The 19,944-nt window shown below is 36.3% G+C and overlaps 1 protein-coding gene across 1 annotated transcript in view; it reads left to right on the top strand.

Moving 5' to 3' along the window:
- Positions 1 to 19,944, top strand: part of RNF138 (ring finger protein 138) — a 46,153-nt gene that overhangs the window by 15,874 nt on the left and 10,335 nt on the right. Inside the window, exons 3-4 of the mRNA XM_067699389.1 lie at positions 6,280 to 6,445; positions 8,193 to 8,308. Coding sequence (XP_067555490.1) covers positions 6,280 to 6,445; positions 8,193 to 8,308 — 282 coding nt within the window. The remainder of the gene's footprint in view (positions 1 to 6,279; positions 6,446 to 8,192; positions 8,309 to 19,944) is intronic.

The raw sequence follows: 19,944 nt of genomic DNA, 5'->3' as shown, positions 1-19,944 counted from the left end.
TGCATTATCAGAAATGCCTAGGGTTCAAAAAACAAATAATTTAGTAGCCAGAAGATGAAATTCTAGGTTATAAGTCACTTTCCCTCAGAACTTTGAACACATCATTCTATTGTTTTGTCATCTGTTTGTTATTGCTGATGAGATTGAAGCTAATCTGATTCTCTTTCCTTAGTACGTGATCTGTTTTTTATTCCCTCTCTGGAAGCTATTAGAAGTTGAAAAAATAATTATTTAAGATTTTCTAGTGATCCGGATGAAAATCTTTCAGAAATTCATTGTACTGGTCATTTGGTCGTCTCTTATTTTGCAGACGTATTTTTTTAGCTCTGGAAATTTTCTAGCGATTTTTTTTTTTCGGTTTGTTTTTAAGCCCAGTTAGAAGATTAATTTAGCTATTTTTATAACAGTTTAAACATATTTACCCTTGTTTTTACTCCTAATTGAAAAAAATTAAGTGTAGTATTCCTAACAGAAAAGTGCCCCATCATAAAAGTCAGCTCAGTGAATTTTTTTCAAACTGAGCACACCTATGTGTTCAACACCCATACCAAGCAATAGAACTCCAGAACTCCATTACCAGCATTTCAGAAACTCCTCAATTCTCCAAGGAGTGTATCCCACTTCTTCCAGGACACCACTATTTTGACTTTTAACAATATAGTTTTACCTGCTCTTTGATCTTTATAAAAATAGAATCATACACCATTATAGGGCAATTATACTCCAATAAAGATGTAAAAAAAAAAAAAGAATCATGCAGCTTGTAGTCTTTTGCATTTGGCTTCCAAAGCTTAACATACATCCAAATTCATTCTTATTACGGTATACTATAGTTTTAATTTTGTGGATATGCTGTCATTGTTTATGCATTTTTCTGTTGATGGACATTTGTATGGTTTTCAGCTTTTGGCTATTACAAATAGTGTGGCAATGAACTTTCTAGGAAATTTCTTCTGATGAGATATGCAAGTCAGTTGGGTATATACTTTGGAGTGGAATTACTTGGCTATATTAGATACTGCCAAATGGTTGTATTAATTTTCAAAATGGTTGTATCAGTTTACACTTTCATAGCATTGAATGCAAGTTTAGGTTGGTTTCACATCCTCCTCAACACTTGGTATTTTCCACCTTTTTCATTTTGGTCATTCTGGTGGGTATGTAGTGTTATATACTATTTCAGGTATTGAATAAGTGGGCTTTGAAATTTTGGTTTATTTTATCCACTCCCCCTAAATACAGCTTATGTTTGTACACCCAGGTTTCAAAAAATCTTTTAATGTTCTGTGTTTATATTTTACTTGTAATTGTTAAATTAGCCAGCATATTCACTAATTTACCTGCTAATAGTTACTAACCTGCTTCATTTCGTTCACTCAAGCTACATCAATTTTATGCATGGTTATCTCTGTGTAATGAATTTTGTTGGTGTGAACTTTGTTGACAGTTTCAATTTTTATTTAAAGAGGAAGGTTTAGCTTAATAGTTTGGTGATAGTTTTACCTTTAGCTCTTTAATTACTGTTTTCTCTTTGGTAATTTATTAGACTTGGCTTCTGTAACATTATTTACTCTTGGTTCTTCTGTTTCTTTGAACCTTCCTTTAATGTTTATATCTCTCTAGATTGTTTCTTTAGTGTTCTTCTTACCTTATCTGCTCTCCATATTCTTCCCCCCAATTTTCAGATCCAATTTTCCACTTGTTTGCTGGATAACACGCATTGAGCTTTTTGTAGGTACTTTATTTTTTTAATACATTTATTTATTGATTGATTGATTGATGGCTGTGTTGGGTCATTGTTGCTGCGCTTGGGCTTTCCCTAGTTGTGGCGAGCGGGGGCCAGTCCTTGTTGTGGTGCGCAGGCTTCTCCCGTTGCGGAGCACAGGCTCCAGGCGCACAGGCTTCAGTAGTTGTGGCACATGTGCCTAGCTGCTCCTCGGCATGTGGGATCCTCCCAGACCAGGGCTTGAACCTGTGTCCCCTGCATCGGCAGGCAGATTCTTAACCACTGCGCCAGAAGGGAAGCCCTGTAGGTACTTTAAACTTGCGTTTTTCTGTTAAACCAACTCTTCTAGTATTTTTCAGTTTGGTTAATACAGTCACCTTTTACTCAGTCTTCTAAATTAGAAATGCTTTTCTTTCTCATTCTCTCACAAGTAATTGTCAAAAAATTATATTTTATTTTTTAACCTAGGATGCCCCCTTCATACACAGTCATAGACATTGAGAACTATGTCTCTAAAATAGAGACCCTCTGTCCCTCCTTCCTACTCCTGCCTTAATGTAGACCGTATCATGATCTAGACTATTGTTCCAGTTAGTCTTGTGGGGTTTTTTGTTTGACTCTCCTTTCTTCTTTTTTTCCTTTTTACAGTCCCCCTGATTAAAGAATACAAACACTGAGTGAAACAAAGAATTTAAATTAAAAATGTATTACCCCAAATTTACAAAACATATAAACAGAATTTCAGTTTTTAATTTAAACAATTAAACTTAAAAATGATGGTCTTTGTAACTTTGTGGTATTTATACTTGTGAAGTTATTAAAGCTCAAAATGGCATTCAGAGTTTTGGGACACCCTCACTAAGGATTTTGTTAAGTATTGACAAATTGCTATTCAGAAATGTACAGCACGGGGCTTCTCTGGTGGTGCAGTGGTTGAGAGTCTGCCTGCTAATGCAGGAGACGTGGGTTCGAGCCCTGGTCTGGGAGGATCCCACATGCCGCAGAGCGGCTGGGCCTGTGGGCCACAACTACTGAGCCTGTGCGTCTGGAGCCTGTGCTCCGCAACAAGAGAGGCTGCTATAGTGAGAGGCCCACGCACCGCGATAAAGAGTGGCCCCTGCTTGCCCCAACTGGAGAAGGCCCTCGCACAGAAATGAAGACCCAACACAGCCCAAAATAAATAAATTAAAAAAAAAAAAAAAAGAAATGTAGAGCACTCATTTCTTTATGTCTCCTTTAACACTGGATATTATAATTTTTTTTTTTCACTTTATTTTATTTATTTATTTTTTTTAAACATCTTTATTGGAGCATAATTGCTTTACAATGGTATGTTAGTTTCAGCTTCACAGCAAAATGAATCAGTTATATATATACATATGTTCCCATATCTCTTCCCGCTTGCGTCACCCTCCCTCCCACCCTCCCTATCCCACCCCTCCAGGCGGTCACACAGCACCGAGCTGATCTCCCTGTGCTATGCGGCTGCTTCCCACTAGCTATCTACCTTACGTTTGGTAGTGTATACATGTCCATGCCTCTTTATTGCTTTGTCACCGTTTACCCTTCCCCCTCCCCATAGCCTCAAGTCCATTCTCTAGTAAGTCTGTGTCTTTATTCCTGTTTCACCCCTAGGTTTTTCATGACATTTTTTTTTTCTTAAATTCCATATATATGTGTTAGCATACGGGTCTCTTGTAGACAGCAAATATATGGGTCTTGTTTTTGTATCCATTCAGCCAATCTGTGTCTTTTGGTGGGAGCATTTAGTCCATTTACATTTAAGGTAATTATCGATATGTGTGTTCCCATTCCCATTTTCTTAATTGTTTTGGGTTTGTTATTGTAGGTCTTTTCCTTCTTTTGTGTTTCTTGCCTAGAGAAGTTCCTTTAGCAGTTGTTGTAGAGCTGGTTTGGTGGTGCTGAACTCTCTCAGCTTTTGCTTGTCTCTAAAGGTTTTAATTTCTCCATCAAATCTGAATGAGATCCTTGCTGGGTAGAGTAATCTTGGTTGCAGGTTTTTCTCCTTCAACACTTTCAATATGTCCTGCCACTCCCTTCTGGCTTGCAGAGTTTCTGCTGAAAGATCAGCTGTTAACCTTATGGGGATTCCCTTGTGTGTTATTTGTTGTTTTTCCCTTGCTGCTTTTAATATGTTTTCTTTGTATTTAATTTTTGACAGTTTGATTAATATGTGTCTTGGCGTATTTCTCCTTGGATTTATCCTGTATGGGACTCTCTGTGCTTCCTGGACTTGATTAACTATTTCCTTTCCCATATTAGGGAAGTTTTCAACTATAATCTCTTCAAATATTTTCTCAGTCCCTTTCTTTTTCTCTTCTTCTTCTGGAACCCCTATAATTCGAATGTTGGTACGTTTAATGTTGTCCCAGAGGTCTCTGAGACTGTCCTCAGTTCTTTTCATTCTTTTTTCTTTATTCTGCTCTGCAGTAGTTATTTCCACTATTTTATCTTCCAGGTCACTTATCCGTTCTTCTGCCTCAGTTATTCTGCTATTGATCCCATCTAGAGTACTTTTAATTTCATTTATTGTGTTGTTCATCGTTGCTTGTTTCATCTTTAGTTCTTCTAGGTCCTTGTTAACTGATTCTTGCATTTTGTCCATTCTATTGTCCATTCTATCTCCAAGATTTCGGATCAACCTTACTATCATTATTTTGAATTCTTTTTCAGGTAGACTGCCTATTTCCTCTTCATTTGTTAGGTCTGATGGGTTTTTATCTTGCTCCTTCATCTGCGGTGTGTTTTTCTGTCTTTTCATTTTGCTTATCTTACTGTGTTTGGGGTCTCCTTTTTTGCAGGCTGAAGGTTCGTAGTTCCTGTTGTTTTTTGTGTCTGTCCCCAGTGGCTAAGGTTGGTTCAGTGGGTTGTGTAGGCTTCCTGGTGGAGGGTACTAGTGCCTGTGTTCTGGTGGATGAGGCTAGATCTTGTCTTTCTGGTGGGCAGGTCCACGTCTGGTGGTGTGTTTTGGGGTGTCTGTAGACTTATTATGATTTTGGGCCGCCTCTCTGCTAATGGGTGGGGTTGTGTTCCTGTCTTGCTAGTTGTTTGGCATAGGATGTCCAGCACTGTAGCTTGCTGGTCGTTGAGTGAAGCTGGGTGCTGGCGTTGAGATGGAGATCTCTCGGAAATTTTTGCTGTTTGATATTATGTGCAGCTGGGAGGTCTCTTGTGGATCAGTGTCCTGAAGTTGGCTCTCCCACCTCAGAGGCACAGCACTGACTCCTGGCTGCAGCACCAAGAGCCTTTCATCCACACGGCTCCTTAATTTGCCTATAATTTTTTTTAAACTAGTGTTTTGACAACTGAAAAATGTATTTTTGTCTTGTTTACTTTGCATTTCTTTGACTCCTGGTTATGATGAATATTTTCCATGTTTTAAAGTATTGGTGATCACTTCTAATGCTACCTTAGTGATATTAGCTACTATTTATCAAGCACTTTGCTGACTCAAAAATAACTGTCTTGAGCGTTTTATTACATTACCTATCTTAATCCTGTGAACAACCCTATCAAGTGTAGATGCTTATTGTATGTGTGAGGAAACTGATTTTCAAGAAGAGTGACTTGCTCAGCGCCTGGTTAGTAAACTCAGTGTGATCTGTTATCACACTATTACCTCGCAACTTTTTTGTTAGTATACATGTGGAAGATTAGTATATTTGTATTTATAGGGGGTTGAATTAAATGTATAATTATTCTAGAGCCCAGGTACAGATGGCTGTGATTTTTTTTTTTTTTTTTTTTTTTTTTGCGGTACACGGGCCTCTCAATGTTGTGGCCTCTCCCGTTGCGGAGCACAGGCTCCGGATGCGCAGGCTCAGCAGCCATGGCTCATGGGCCCAGCTGCTCCGCGGCATCTTCCCGGACCGGGGCACGAACCCGTGTCCCCTGCATCGACAGGCAGACTCTCAACCACTGCGCCACCAGGGAAGCCCAGGATTCTTAAGTATTTCTCAAATTATATTCCATTGCACACTGTTGTGGGAATTTTCATATATCCTGACCACAGAAGTTTGGGCAACACTTGGTTTCCTTAGCAGAGAAACCTTAATAACTTTGAATAATCCTTGAATTTTGGAAATCAGTTTCTGTAGGAGACCTATTCATATCTTGTAGAACAACATCTTGAAGTACATCAGTTTGAGACAAAGCTGATGTGTGGTCCATTCTCTCATTTTGTAAGGGGAGGAAATGGAGATCCATTGTGGTTAAGTGTGTTGCCTGAAAATCACACAGCTGCTAAACAACACAGGATAAGATGCAGTTTTCCTTTGTACCATGCTTCCCCTGATAATGTTATATAATATTTATTTTTCCTGTATTATGTTAAAAGTAGTTTCTTTAGTATTCCCATCTAGTCCAGACATTAGTCTTACACTGAGAAATTCATATACAGTTTTAAAAAATTCTAGATTTATGTACATACAAATAGCCTAGCATGATTACATACCCAAAACTGCTGTGTTTAATTATTGAAATGAAAAGAGTACTTTTTTCTGTAGTTAACCTGTCACAAATGTTTGGTTTAGTTTCTGTAGAAAATGTTTCCTGACTGCAATGAGAGAAAGCGGAATACATTGTCCCCTGTGTCGTGGAAATGTGACTAGAAGGGAAAGAGCATGTCCTGAACGGGCCTTAGACCTTGAAAATATCATGAGGAGGTTTTCTGGTAGCTGCAGATGCTGTGCAAAACAGGTAGAGTAAATGTGACATAGTTCTTTGAAAGTCAAGTTTCTACTCTGAAATTTCTGTTTGACTTGTCTTGGTGGGTACTGTTTTGAAGAGAAATTATTTAGGTTGAGAATTGGGTAGAAAAGGCCAGAAAAGCTGTGGCTGTAGATCTTACTAGATTATAAACTTACTGAGAACAGAGACCGAAAGATAGATACAGTCTCTGAATTTGCCGTAATTTTTAGCGTGGCATTTTTTTCAAAATAAACACTTGTTGATTACCTGCTAAATGAACTGAATGAACAGACTGGCATTTAACTCATTGAAGCCCCATTCTGGAACAGATTCAGCCCTTGAATAGTTTTTCTGGTGGTAGTATCATTATTGCAATTTTGCAGGTAGAAATGGGCCAAATGGATTTATGTAGTCAAGGGGGAACTCTCTAGCTGCCCACTGTACTTGGATGTTTATGTATTTATCTAAGAAATCACAAAATACTTGGCAGAAGACTTTGCCTTTTAAGGAACAGGTGTAAAAAATCAGGTATTGGCAAATAACTGGCATTAATTCTCCAGTCTGGATTTTATTCTACCGTTTGGAGAGGGATTGAAATGGTGAGAGGTGGTTAGGCTTTGAGTATATTCGTTTATTATGGATTTATCACAACCACTTTTTCAAACAGCTAATAAAGTCAGTGAGCAAAAAAACCAGTTGCTGTTTCATGCATTCACACAAGACATATCTGCTTTTCCATGTCTTTGAGGGAGGTGTTAACTGACAGGGCAATGAAGTGAAGCTGGAAAATACACTTGAGAGATTTCTGGCTCTGCTCCTCAGAGAGAAACTGAAAAATGTTCCAAGTGTTAACTTGGGAACTTAGTTTTTTAAAGCACTTTCTAACTCTGCCAGGTTGCAGTAGTTAAATAAATAAAAAGATGCCCAGTGCTATGAGGCAACCTCTTAATACTTTTAATATTATTTTTTGTCTATTAGTGGTATTTTTTTTTCAGGTGTAAAATTATTTGTTAATTTTTATGGTGAGTTTACAGACAGTTGGACTCATCTCCATTGTCTCTGAATCTAATGGAGAGAAACTTACTGCTTATTTTCAGCTCCTACTTAAGAATTAAATCATTTACTTAAAAAAAAAAAACAAAGACCTCTTGTTTAAATGGAATATTTTGTTATCTATTTCTGCCTTGTTTTTTTCCTTCTTGTTGGCAATATCTCAAGTCTTATGAGTTCCTTTTTATATTAAAAGTCATATTACATTAAACATTTTTTAAATGTTTTATTATCGTAAAATATATAACGTAAAACGTACCTTTTTTTTAGTTTTATTTTATTTTTTTTATAAGTGAAAGATTGTGGTAAACTTTTTTTATACAATATATGTCCATTTGGTAAGAAAACATGATATGTATATACATACACATAATCTGTATGAAGCATCAAATAAACAATTAGAGTGCAGTATCATGAATGGTAAGGTAGAAAACGTACCATTTTTAAGTGTACAATACAGTGGTTTTAAGTACATTCATAACATTGTACAGCAATCACCACTATCTATTTCCAGAATTTTTTGATCATCCCAAACAGAAACTCTGTACCTGTTAAATTGTAACTTGCCGTTCCCCCACCCCCACCCCGACCCCTCTAGTAACCTGTATTCTACTTTATCTCTGAATTCTGTTCTACCTCATATAAATGGAATCATGTTATATTTGTTCTTTTGAAAGTCACATTACATTTAATCAATAATTTACAGATTAAATTCTATCGCATGAGACATCATTACAAATCTTGTAAGAAGTACCAAGATGAATATGGTGTTTCTTCTGTCATTCCCAACTTTCAGATCTCTCAAGATTCAGTAGGGAACAGGTAAGCAATATTTATTCTTATAGTTTTTATTTTTATAGTTAAAATGGAAACTTTGCAGAGACTGTATAAAGTGTTTTTGTGTATGTGTGGGTGTTTGTGTTTTTAAAGTAAATTGCCTTTGTCCTCATAAGTTTGTTTGATGCATGTAAAATGACATCTGGGAGATTGACTTTATGCTAGACTTAAGCTTATGTTATGTAAAAATCATTCTAAGAAACTTTACATGTCTGAATAAAAAGTAGATCTGTGAATTGAATGTTTTCTTTTGCAACTGAAATTACTTGAAAGCTAGAGAAAATCCCTTTCAGTAATGTACTTGCAAACTAGAATCCTTTTATTCTCTAAGAATAGAATTGTTTGAAATTTTTATTTTGATAAAATGTCATGTAAAAGTGAGATTTGGTACGATTAAATTTGTAGTTCTATTTTAGTCTCAATTCTTTTAAAGCTAGGTTTTGGCTTGATTTGTATCTTATTGTCTCAGGTTTATGTACATTAAACATTTTTATGAAATGTATTTTATGAATAAGAATGGCCAGAATGCACATGTGTGGTTTAAAAAATAGTGACAAAACAAATACCTAAGCCGGGTCAAAAATTATAACATTTTTCAGGACCTTATTTTTTTAAAAATAAGTTTATTTTATTTATTTATTTATTTTTGGCTGTGTTCGTTGCTGCACGCGGGCTTTCTCTAGTTGCTGTGAGTGGGGGCTGCTCTTTGTTGCAGTGCGTAGGCTTCTCATTGTGGTGGCTCCTTTCATTGTGGAGCACGGGCTCTAGGCATGTGGGCTTCAGTAGTTGCGGCACGCGGGCTCAGTAGTTGTGGCTCACAGGCTCTAGAGCACAGGCTCAGTAGTTGTGGTGCACGGACTTAGTTGCTCTGCGGCCTATGGAATCTTCCCAGACCAGGGATCGAACCCATGTCCCCTGCATCGTCAGGCGGATTCTCAACTACTGTGCCACCAGGGAAGCTCCTTTCAGGACCTTAGAATCTCCTTGTGAGCCCATGCCAATTTGAACCCCATACTCCCAGAGGTAACCACTATCCTCTTTTTTGGATTGTTCATTCTTTTGCTTTTCTTTATAGTATTACCACCCACGCATGTATCTCTAAACAATGAAGTGCTTAATTTTTAAAAACTCAGTAGCAAGCACACACCATTCTGTAAAGAAAGGCAGTATTGGCAGCATTATAGAAGGGCTCCCAGGAGGCGATATCTTAAGCAGAGTCTTTAAGATTTTATTTTAGTAGCATTTCATTTCACATGTTGCTAATTTTCAGTAATTTAACCACTCTTAGAAGCACTTATACTGTAGTAAGGCTTCTTTTCAACTCCTTAGTTGAAACTGTTCAGGTAAAGGTCTTTAGTAATTTTCTTATTTCCTGCTCTTTTAGGTTCTCGTTTTACTTGACTCAGTGTCTTTGGATGAAATTGGTCACTCTTATTTTGTGATTTTTAAAAAAATCCCCTTCGGTTCATCCTTTTTGGTTTTTTTATTTCTGTACTTCTGCTGTATTGAAATTACTCAACAATTTGTTATTAACCCAGTAGATTATTCTTAAGTGCAGGGATGGTGTTTGTCTTGTTCAACAATGTGTCTCTAGTTCTTAGCAAAGTTCCTAGTATATATGATATGCACAGTCACTGCTTGTTAAATGACTCAGTTTTCTTCTCATGAGACATGCCTTCTTCCCTCTTACCCCCCAGATCTAATTGGTCATAGGTACTATTGATTTCTAATAGCAGTATTCCTCATCTGTGCTTTTCTTCTGCCCCTATTGTCACTTCCGTAGCTCAAGTCCCCATCATCTCTCACTTGAACTGTTGTAGTATTCTTTTAGTTGGTGGTCCTCCTTTAATCTGTCCTGTATACGATTGCCAAAGTGATATTTCAGAAGTGCAACTCTGACCTCTTTCTCCTTGTCCTTGTACCTACGCTTCTGTACCTTGTCAGTGACTTCCTGTGGCCCCATAGCTGTGTTTCTCCTGGGTTCCACGGGCCAGTAAGGGCTCTGTGAACTGCTTAAACTGCGAATTTTTTGTGTGTACTATGTGTGCATTTTTCTGGAGAGAGAATGTCAAGATTCTCAAGGGGTTCCATGATCTAATTCAACAACTAGCTTAATAAGACAAAATCCCTATTCTAAAGCCCTTTCTGATCTGGCACTTACCTTTCCGTTTAGCCTTTGTCTTTCTTGGCTACCCATATTGCATAATATGCCTTAGCCATGTTGAATTATTCCCACTGTATCCTGGCCATCCTTGAGAAGCAATATAACTTAGTCATTAAACATGAAGACTTGGAGCCAGACTGCTGGGTACGAGGCTCTGTCATTTACTAATTGTATGACTTTGGCAAGAAACTGTACCTCAGTTTTCTCATCTGTTTAAAAAGGTAGTGGTGATACTATTAAACACCTCATTGGTGGGAGTCAATAAGTAGGTTAATAGAAGTAAAACATATTGAATAGCACCTTACTTGGTGAATGTTTGGGGGTTTTTGTTTGCTTTGTTGGTTTTGTTTTGTTTTTTTTTCCTGCTGTGCAGCGCATCTTGCGGAATCTTAGTTGCCTGACCAGGGACTGAACCCGTGCCCTCAGCAGTGAAAGCACAGAGTCCTAACCGCTGGACTGCCAGGGAATTTCCTAAATGTTAGTTTTTAATTATCATCATCATCACCATCACTCCCTCACCTCCATACTTCCCCACCATTCTAACCCACACTTTGCCAGCCAGTGGACTTTTTCTTCTCTTTGAAGACTTAGACCAAGTGTTAGATACTCTGAAGTCTTTCCTGTTTACTTGTCTGTTTTTTTTATCTAATAGAATGGGCTTCCTAGTCTTATTCATGTTTATATCCTATGCAAAATTCTAGTTGCAATGGAAAAATTCAGTTTGTATATGAATTTCTAGTAAGGAAATTGTTGAAGGAAGGAAAAGATTTTTTAAAAAATGGTAGGAAATATAAGAAGCCAGAATGTATAGTCAGGTCCTGGGAGGAAACAGATAATTATATTCAAATTAGATAATTTGAGGGGAATTTAGTGAAGGACTATTCTTTAATTTTTTATTTTTGTGTGTGAAGGGACTATTTGTAAGGAGTAGAGTATTGGGTGCACTATGTAAGCAGGGTATAGGAAGTCACAAGGAATAGTCATGTACTCTGGGTCTACTGAAAGCAGGGGAGGGGAGAAAGTAGACACCAGAATTGGAGAAAGAAAGCTATGTGGAGAGGGCAGTTGGAGAGGGATGCAACCAGTCAAGGCAGTTTTGCTGGGAAGGAGTCTGGAAAATAGGTATCCTAACCTTCCTCTTGTTCTTCCTCCAAATCTCCTGCTGGGCTGAACCCATTTGGGAAGCAGAGAAGGGAACCTGTTAATGCAGGTTAGTTTCTCAGTACAAAGAGCATGGTGAAAAATGGAGGAGAGAAGATCTAGAGGGGCAAAAAATATACCCAGCACATAGGATTTCAGTTATTAGCTGAACATATTGTAATACTCTGTACACTGTGCTTCACAGCTTCCAAGTAGTACAAAGAGGAAAACATCCACTATGTTATTAATAGTGTCTATGATATCGTAGACATTCACAGAAAGATAGACAAGATGAAAAGGCAGAGGGCTATGTACCAATGAAGGAACAAGATAAAACCCCAGAAAAACAACTAAATGAAGTGGAGATAGGCAACCTTCCAGAAAAAGAATTCAGAGTAATGAGAGTGAAGATGATCCAGGACCTCGGATAAACAATGGAGGCAAAGATTGAGAAGATGAAAGAAATGTTTAACAAAGATCTAGAAGAATTAAAGAACAAACAGAGATGAACAGTACAATAACTGAAATGAAAAATACACTAGAAGGAATCAACAGCAGAATAACTGAGGCAGAAGAACAGGTAAGTGACCTGGAGGACAGAATGGTGGAATTCACTGCTGCAGAACAGAATAAAGAAAAAAGAATGAAAAGAAATGAAGACATCCTAAGAGACCTCTGGGACAACATTATATGCAACAACATTCGCATTATAGGGGTCCCAGAGGGAGAAGAGAGAGAGAAAGGACCTGAGAAAATGTTTGAAGAGATTATAGTCAAAAACTTCCCTAACATGGGAAAGGAAATAGCCACCCAAGACCAGGAAGCGCAGAGAGTCCTATACAGGATAAACCCAAGAAGAAACATGCCAAGACACATAGTAATCAAATTGGCAAAAATTAAAGACAAAGAAAAATTATTGAAAGCAGTAAGGGAAAAATGACAAATAACGTACAAGGGAACTCCCATAAGGTTAACAGCTGATTTCTCAGCAGAAACTGTACAAGCCAGAAGGGAGTGGCATGATATACTTAAAGTGATGAAAGGGAAGAACCTACAACCAAGAGTACTCTACCCAGCAAGGATCTCATTCGGATTCGATGGAGAAATCAAAAGCTCTAAGACAAGCAAAAGCTAAGAGAATTCAGCACCACCAAACCAGCTCTACAACAAATGCTAAAGGAACTTCTGTAAGTGGGAAACACAAGAGAAGAAAAGGACCTACAAAAACAAACCCAAAGCAATTAAGAAAAATGGTAATAGGAACATACATATCAATAATTACCTTAAACGTGAATGGATTAAATGCTCCAACCAAAAGACACAGACTTGCTGAATGGATACAAAAACAAGACCCATATATATGCTGTCTTCAAGAGACCCACTTCAGACCTAGGGACACATACAGACTGAGAGTGAGGGGATGGAAAAAGATATTCCATGCAAAGGGAAATCAAAAGAAAGCTGGAGTAGCAATACTGATATCAGATAAAATAGACTTTAAAATAAAGAATGTTACAAGAGACAAGGAAGGACACTACATAATGATCAAGGGATCAATCCAAGAAGAAGGTATAACAATTATATATGCACCCAACATAGGAGCACCTCGATACATAAGGGAACTGCTAACAGCTCTAAAAGAGGAAATCGACAGTAAGACAATAATAGTGGGGGACTTTAACACCTCACTTACACCAATGGACAGATCATCCAAACAGAAAATTAATAAGGAAACACAAGCTTTAAAGGACACAATTGACCAGATAGATTTAATTGATATTTATAGGACATTCCATACAAAAATAGCAGATTACACTTCTCAAGTGCTCACGGAACATTCTGCAGGATAGATCACATCTTGGGTCACAAATCAAGCCTCAGTAAATTTAAGAAGATTGAAATCATATCAAGCATCTTTTCCGACAACAACGCCATGAGATTAGAAATCAATTACAGGGAAAAAATGTAAAAAACACAAACACATGGAGGCTAAACAATACGTTACTAAATAACCAAGTGATCACTAAAGAAATGAAAGAGGAAATCAAAAAATACCTAGAGACAAATGACAGTGAAAAGACGATGATCCAAAACCTATGGGATGCAGCAAAAGCAGTTCTAAGAGGGTAGTTTATAGCTATACAAGCCTACCTCAAGAAACAAGAAAAATCTCAAATAAATAATCTAACCTTACACCTAAAGGAACTAGAGAAAGAAGAACAAACAAAACCCAAAGTTAGCAGAAGGAAAGAAATCATAAAGATCAGATCAGAAATGAATGAAATAGAAACAAAACAGTAGCAAAGATCAATAAAACTAAAAGCTGGTTCTTTGAGAAGATAAACAAAATTGATAAGCCATTAGCCAGACTCATCAAGAAAAAGAGGGAGAGGACTCAATAAAATTAGAAATGAAAAAGGAGAAGTTACAACAGACATCGCAGAAATACAAAGCATCCTATGAGACTACTACAAGCAACTCTATGCCAATAAAATGGACAACCTGGAAGAAATGGACAAATTCTTTGAGAGGTATAACCTTCCAAGACTGAACCAGAATGAAATAGAAAATATGAACAGACCAATCACAAGTAACGAAATTGAAACTGTGATTAAAAATCTTCCAACAAACAAAAGGCCAGGACCAGATGGCTTCACAGGTGAATTCTATCAAACATTTAGAGAAGAGCTAACACGCATCCTTCTCATGCTCTTCCAAAAAATTACAGAGGAAGGAACACTCCCAAACTCATTGTATGAGACCACCATCACCCTGATACCAAAACCAGACAAAGATACTACAAAGAAAATTACAGACCGACATCACTGATATCACAGAAACTGAGACACAGATGTAGAGAACAAATGTATCGACACTAAGGGCTGAAAGCGGCAGGGGGGTGGGGGTGGGGGTGTGATGAATTGGGTGATTGGGATTGATACGTGTACACTGATGTGTATAAAATGGATGACTAATAAGAACCTGCTGTATAAAAAATAAATAAAAAATAAAGGTTTCATAAAAAAAATAAGTCTATGATATTGTAAACCAAATAGTTCTTAACGAGAAAGACAGCTTTTCCTGATAATAAAAGAGATTATACGGAAGTGCTTTGCCCATAGGTCCTCAAAAGAAGAAACTAACATAGTTTAAAAAATATTCAAAATAAACCCTTAGATCATTTAATCAATTCAGCATACATTTATTGTACCTTCTGAACTACTGGGCACACTACATGTTATTGAATATGCAGGGATGGATAAAACAGACATAATTTGCCTTTCCATCTGTGTAAGCAGTATAACTTCCAGTCGAGTCATCCAAAATAAACCAACACACGTTTCAGTCAGATCAGTCAGGGTAAAACTATTTACCGTAAAGTAATAAATGTTGGTGAATGTTTAACAAAATTATTGCATTCGTATGGGGTAGTTTCTTATAATAATTATGTAGCAGTGCTAGTTACTTTACTAACACCATTTCTAGTTCATAACATAAAATTCTGTTTTTAACATGTAGGACTGTATCTTTCTGTTTTCTTTAGCTACTAGAAAGGAGAGAGGGAGGATGCATGTAATCATTAGATACCAGCACACATTTCTATTTTATCTTCCTTGGAAATTATTTGGTCTGTTTGCAGGTTTTTCCAACTAATCTTAACTCTTTGTAAACATTAATAACTGGATGTCAGTAAACCTATAACAGTTTAGTCCAAATACAACACAAAGACTGAAAGAATGAAATTTGCAAACGGTTTTATGTTTATAACAGATTTCTCTCCAAGGTGTTGAACATTTTCAGTAGCTAAGTAACTATTAAGGAATCTGGTACAAGTATGAGATAAAATTTCCTTTTCCTTATTTATAGGCATTCATGATATATTCTGGATAATAATTCTTTATTACATGCAATACAAATATATTTACATTTTTTCCAAAGAATTAAAAAATTTTTTTTTGCTGTTTTCTGAAACGTGTAAGCATAGAACTGGAGATTTTTCTTCGCCTTTTAAAGACTGGAAATGAGGTACTCTAGTATTTTGAAAACTGCCTTAGGTAATGCCACAATTTAATTTAGCATAAAATGGCATAGTCATGCATAGGTTTTTTGGGTTTTTTTCTCACCCCTCTTTTTATCATGATAAGAATATTTTACATGAGGTCTACTCTCTTAACAGATTTTTAAGTGTACAGTATAGTATTGTTATATACAGCATAGGCACAGTGTTGTACAGCAGATCTCTAGAACTTACCTTGCATAACTGAAATTTGTACATGTTGATTAGAAACTCTCATATCCCCGTCCTGTAGCTCCTGTTAGCCACCATTCTATTCTTGGCTTCTTTGAGTTTGAGTATTTTAGATACCTCATATAAGTGGAATCATGCATGTGACTGGCTTGTTTAACTTAGCATAATGGCCTCAAGGTTTATTTATGTTGTCACAGTTGCAGAACTTTCTTTTCTTTTAAAATTGAATAATATTCCGTTGCATGTATATGCCGCATTTTCTTTATCCATTCATATCTTTTTTTCTTTATCCATTCACAAGATTGTTTCTGTATCTTGGCTATTGTGAATAGAACTGCAGTGAACTTGGGAGTGCTGTTTCTTCAAGATTCTGATTCCAGTTCTTTTTGATAAATACCCTGAAGTGGGATTGCTGGATCATATGGTAGTTCTACTTTTTATTTTTTTGAGGAACTTCACTGTAACTGTTTTCCATAGCAGCTGCACCATTTTGCATTCTCACCAACAGTGTACAAAGGTTCCAGTTTCTCCACATCCTCACCAACACTTGTTGTCTTTTGTTTTTTTGATAATAGCTATCATAACAGCTATGAGGTGATATTTCATTGTGGTTTTGATTTGTATTTCCCTTATGATTAGTGGCATTGAGAATCTTCATATACGTGTTGGCCATTTGTATGTCATCTTTGGAGAAATCTCTATTCGTATTTTTAGCCCATTCTGTAATAGGGTCATTAGTTTCTTTGCTGTTGAGTTGTAGGAGTTCCTTATGTATTTTGGAGATTAACCCTCTGTCAGATACGTGGTTTCGAGATACTTTCTCCCATTACATATGTTGCCTTTCACTCTGTTGTTTCCTTTGCTATGCAGAAGCTTTTTAGTTTAATGCAGTCGCACTTGTCTGTTTTGGCTTTCATTGCCTGATTGCAAATATTTTTGATCAGTCTTTGGCTAGTCTTATTGTGTCTTTTGACATACGTAAGTATTATATTTATACTTTTATATATATTATATTTATTTTCTTTATGTTTTTTTGCTTTTTGTGTCATGCTTGAGAAATCCTTTCCCACATCATAAAGTTATAGAAGATATTTTCTTCTTTAACATTTTAAAGCTGTGCTTTTCACATTTATTTTGGATGTATAACATGAGGTAGGAAAAATTTTCCCCAAGTGATAACCATTTGTCCCAGTACCATTCATTGAGGAGTCCATTCTTTCCCCACTGATTTATAATGCCATTTTGGTCCTACACATCTCTATTCTGTTCTGTTGCTTCGTTTATTCCTCTAATACCATGCTATCTTAATTACTGTGGCTTTAACAATAGGTCTTAATATCATGTAGGGAAAGTTCTCCCTCTTGTTTTACCTAGAAAATTGTTTCTGTTATTCTTGGTCCTTTGCTATTCCATATGAATTTTAGGATCAGACTTGAGTTTTCTAAAAATTCCTGTAGAGATTTTGATCGGAAGCATTATAAAGGTTGAATTTATTGAAATCATAGATTAATTTGGAGAGAATTGACATCATATGATACTCATTTTTCCCACCCAATTTCCCACCTGTTTATCTCTTCCATTAAAAAAAAAAATTCAGTAAAAGAAGTCCATTTAGAGCACACATAAATATGTTCTAGTATATCTTTTCCTGGTAAAACCTTACAGTTTCTTTTTGTTTTTTTTTTTCGGTACGTGGGCCTCACACTGTTGTGGCCTCTCCCGTTGCGGAGCACAGGCTCCGGACATGCAGGCCCAGCGGCCATGGTTCACGGGCCCAGCTGCTCCGCGGCATGTGGGATCTTCCCGGACCGGGGCACGAACCCGTGTCCCCTGCATCTGCAGGCAGACTCTCAACTACTGCACCACCAGGGAAGCCCCTAAAACCTTACAGTTTTTGTTGCTGTACAAATGGATCTTTTTTCCTGTTTTATAATCTAAGTGGTTATTACTAGTGAGTAGGAATATTAAGGATTTTTATGTTAATCTTTCATTTAGCAGCTTTGCTGATTTATTAGTTCTAATAGTTCTAAATAATTTACCTGTAGATTCTTTTGGATTTATTATGTAGAAAATTATTTGGTTTGTCAATGCAGTTTTTGTCTCTTACTGCTTCATTTTGTACTTGATTTATTGCATTAACTAGGGCCTCGATCCAGTATTAAATAGAAGGCACCTGTTTTTCCTTGATTTTAGTGGGAATGCATCTAAAATTTTATTATTATGGATGGTGTTCACTACAGTTTTTTTAACATATTCTATATCTGTTCTATGATGCTATCATCCTGAATTTAAGATTTCTCCATTGAATGGTTCTTACTCAAATCAGAATCTTGTATGCAGTTAAAAAAATGTATACATCTGACTTCATTCCCAGATACTCTGCTATCTAGAGTTTAGGGATTTGTACTTTTAAAAGCATTGTGGGTGATGAGAGGTTTTTTTGTTTTTGTTTCCATTCTGGAGGTTGAATTTTAGTGAATGGTTTCTACATAAGATGAAATAAATGATCATATGTTTTTTAAATTGATAGTATGGTTGTCAGTAATAGATTTTCTATTGTTGAACTCATTCATACATTTCTAGAATAAATGAGTAGGTTCCCAGTAATAGCCCTGGGCATGATACAGGATGATCAGGAAGGACTAGAATGATGATAACAATAATAATGGAAAATAGAGAATTGTAAAAGTAGGTGGAAAGGAGAAAACATTTAAAAAGGGCATTAACTTTGATATTAAAATGCTTTAAATCAGGAGTTTTGTGATTGCATACCCCACCAGTGAAAAAAATTGAGCATGTACTCTGAGTATGTGTGTGTTTATTTTAAAACTATGCATGTGTTTTATAGTACTGATACTTTACGCATAACACATGCAAAATTTAAGTGAGATAAAGATGAAAAAGTTACTTTAAAAATAAGTTTGCTTTATTTAATGGTATAAAATATTTTCATTCTTAAAGTTTTATTACTGTTTTTATTGAAAACAATGTGGTTGACTATGATTTCTAAAATTTCTTAAAATCTTGGTTTAATACAGTGACAGTAATTTAAAGATTTCGATTAAATTCACTTTACTTTGATACTTGGTCTGATGACTATCATGGCTGAAAAGATACCTACAACACACAATACAGATCCAAATGGAAGAGTATGTCATAGGTTGAGATTCCTATATTTTTCAGTCCCATTTGGTAAATATTGAAAGGGCTTTTGTTGAAATTTTCCATAGTCTCTGATTATGTTATAGTTGTTCTTACAAACGAATTGGAAGTTTTTATATTTTATTAGGGCATGTTCAAAACCCAATGATTATCTTTATTTGGAAGATTTAAAAACAGTTTAGAAAAATCTGTTACCAAGTTTAAATGTATAGATATGAGATTTTTAAAAAATAGGTGACATACTGTTTTTGGTAAAGTCATAACATCCCTTTAACACATGCACTCTCCGTAGTTTGAATTTATTTTGAAAAGCAGTTTTTAGTCTCCACATTGTTAGAATACCACCTTTACCTGCAGAGACAGATTAATAACTGCTAAAAAGATGCAAAATAGTGGTTTAATAGTCTCCTATTTGGGCAGGGAAGCTTTCTTGCAGAGAATGTGTGTGGAGACACAACAGTATTTTCACAGAAGGGAAATGACTGTCATTGGAGAACATCTGTTAGGTAGATGATACAGTATTGCTTGTCCTTTTGTAAAAGAAAAATGAAAAGTCAGTTTTCTAAGTTTCACAACAGTTTTGTGGTCCACTACCTATCTCGTTTTTATTTTAATGTTTCTGCTATTGAAAGGCCTTGTTTTTATAAAATTGACTACATTGATGAAATTCTGTAATGCATGACTGACAGTCCTCATATGGAATGCCCACTTTTCTCTCAGGATTTCTCTGATACTGCATAAGACACATGACTGGCATGGGGTCCCAGTGAGGACATCAAGTTATTCTGTATATTAAATGTTGGAAAGCCTAGTTCCTTTTTGGAAAATATAAACATAATGAACATTCAAATATTTTTTCTTAACCTACTCCATTTAGGAGTTGTAGCATCATTTTGGATGCTACAA

Source organism: Pseudorca crassidens, chromosome 12 (assembly GCF_039906515.1).
Source record: "Pseudorca crassidens isolate mPseCra1 chromosome 12, mPseCra1.hap1, whole genome shotgun sequence".
Classification (NCBI taxonomy): domain Eukaryota; kingdom Metazoa; phylum Chordata; class Mammalia; order Artiodactyla; family Delphinidae; genus Pseudorca; species Pseudorca crassidens.
This window is presented reverse-complemented; position numbering and strand designations above follow the sequence as displayed.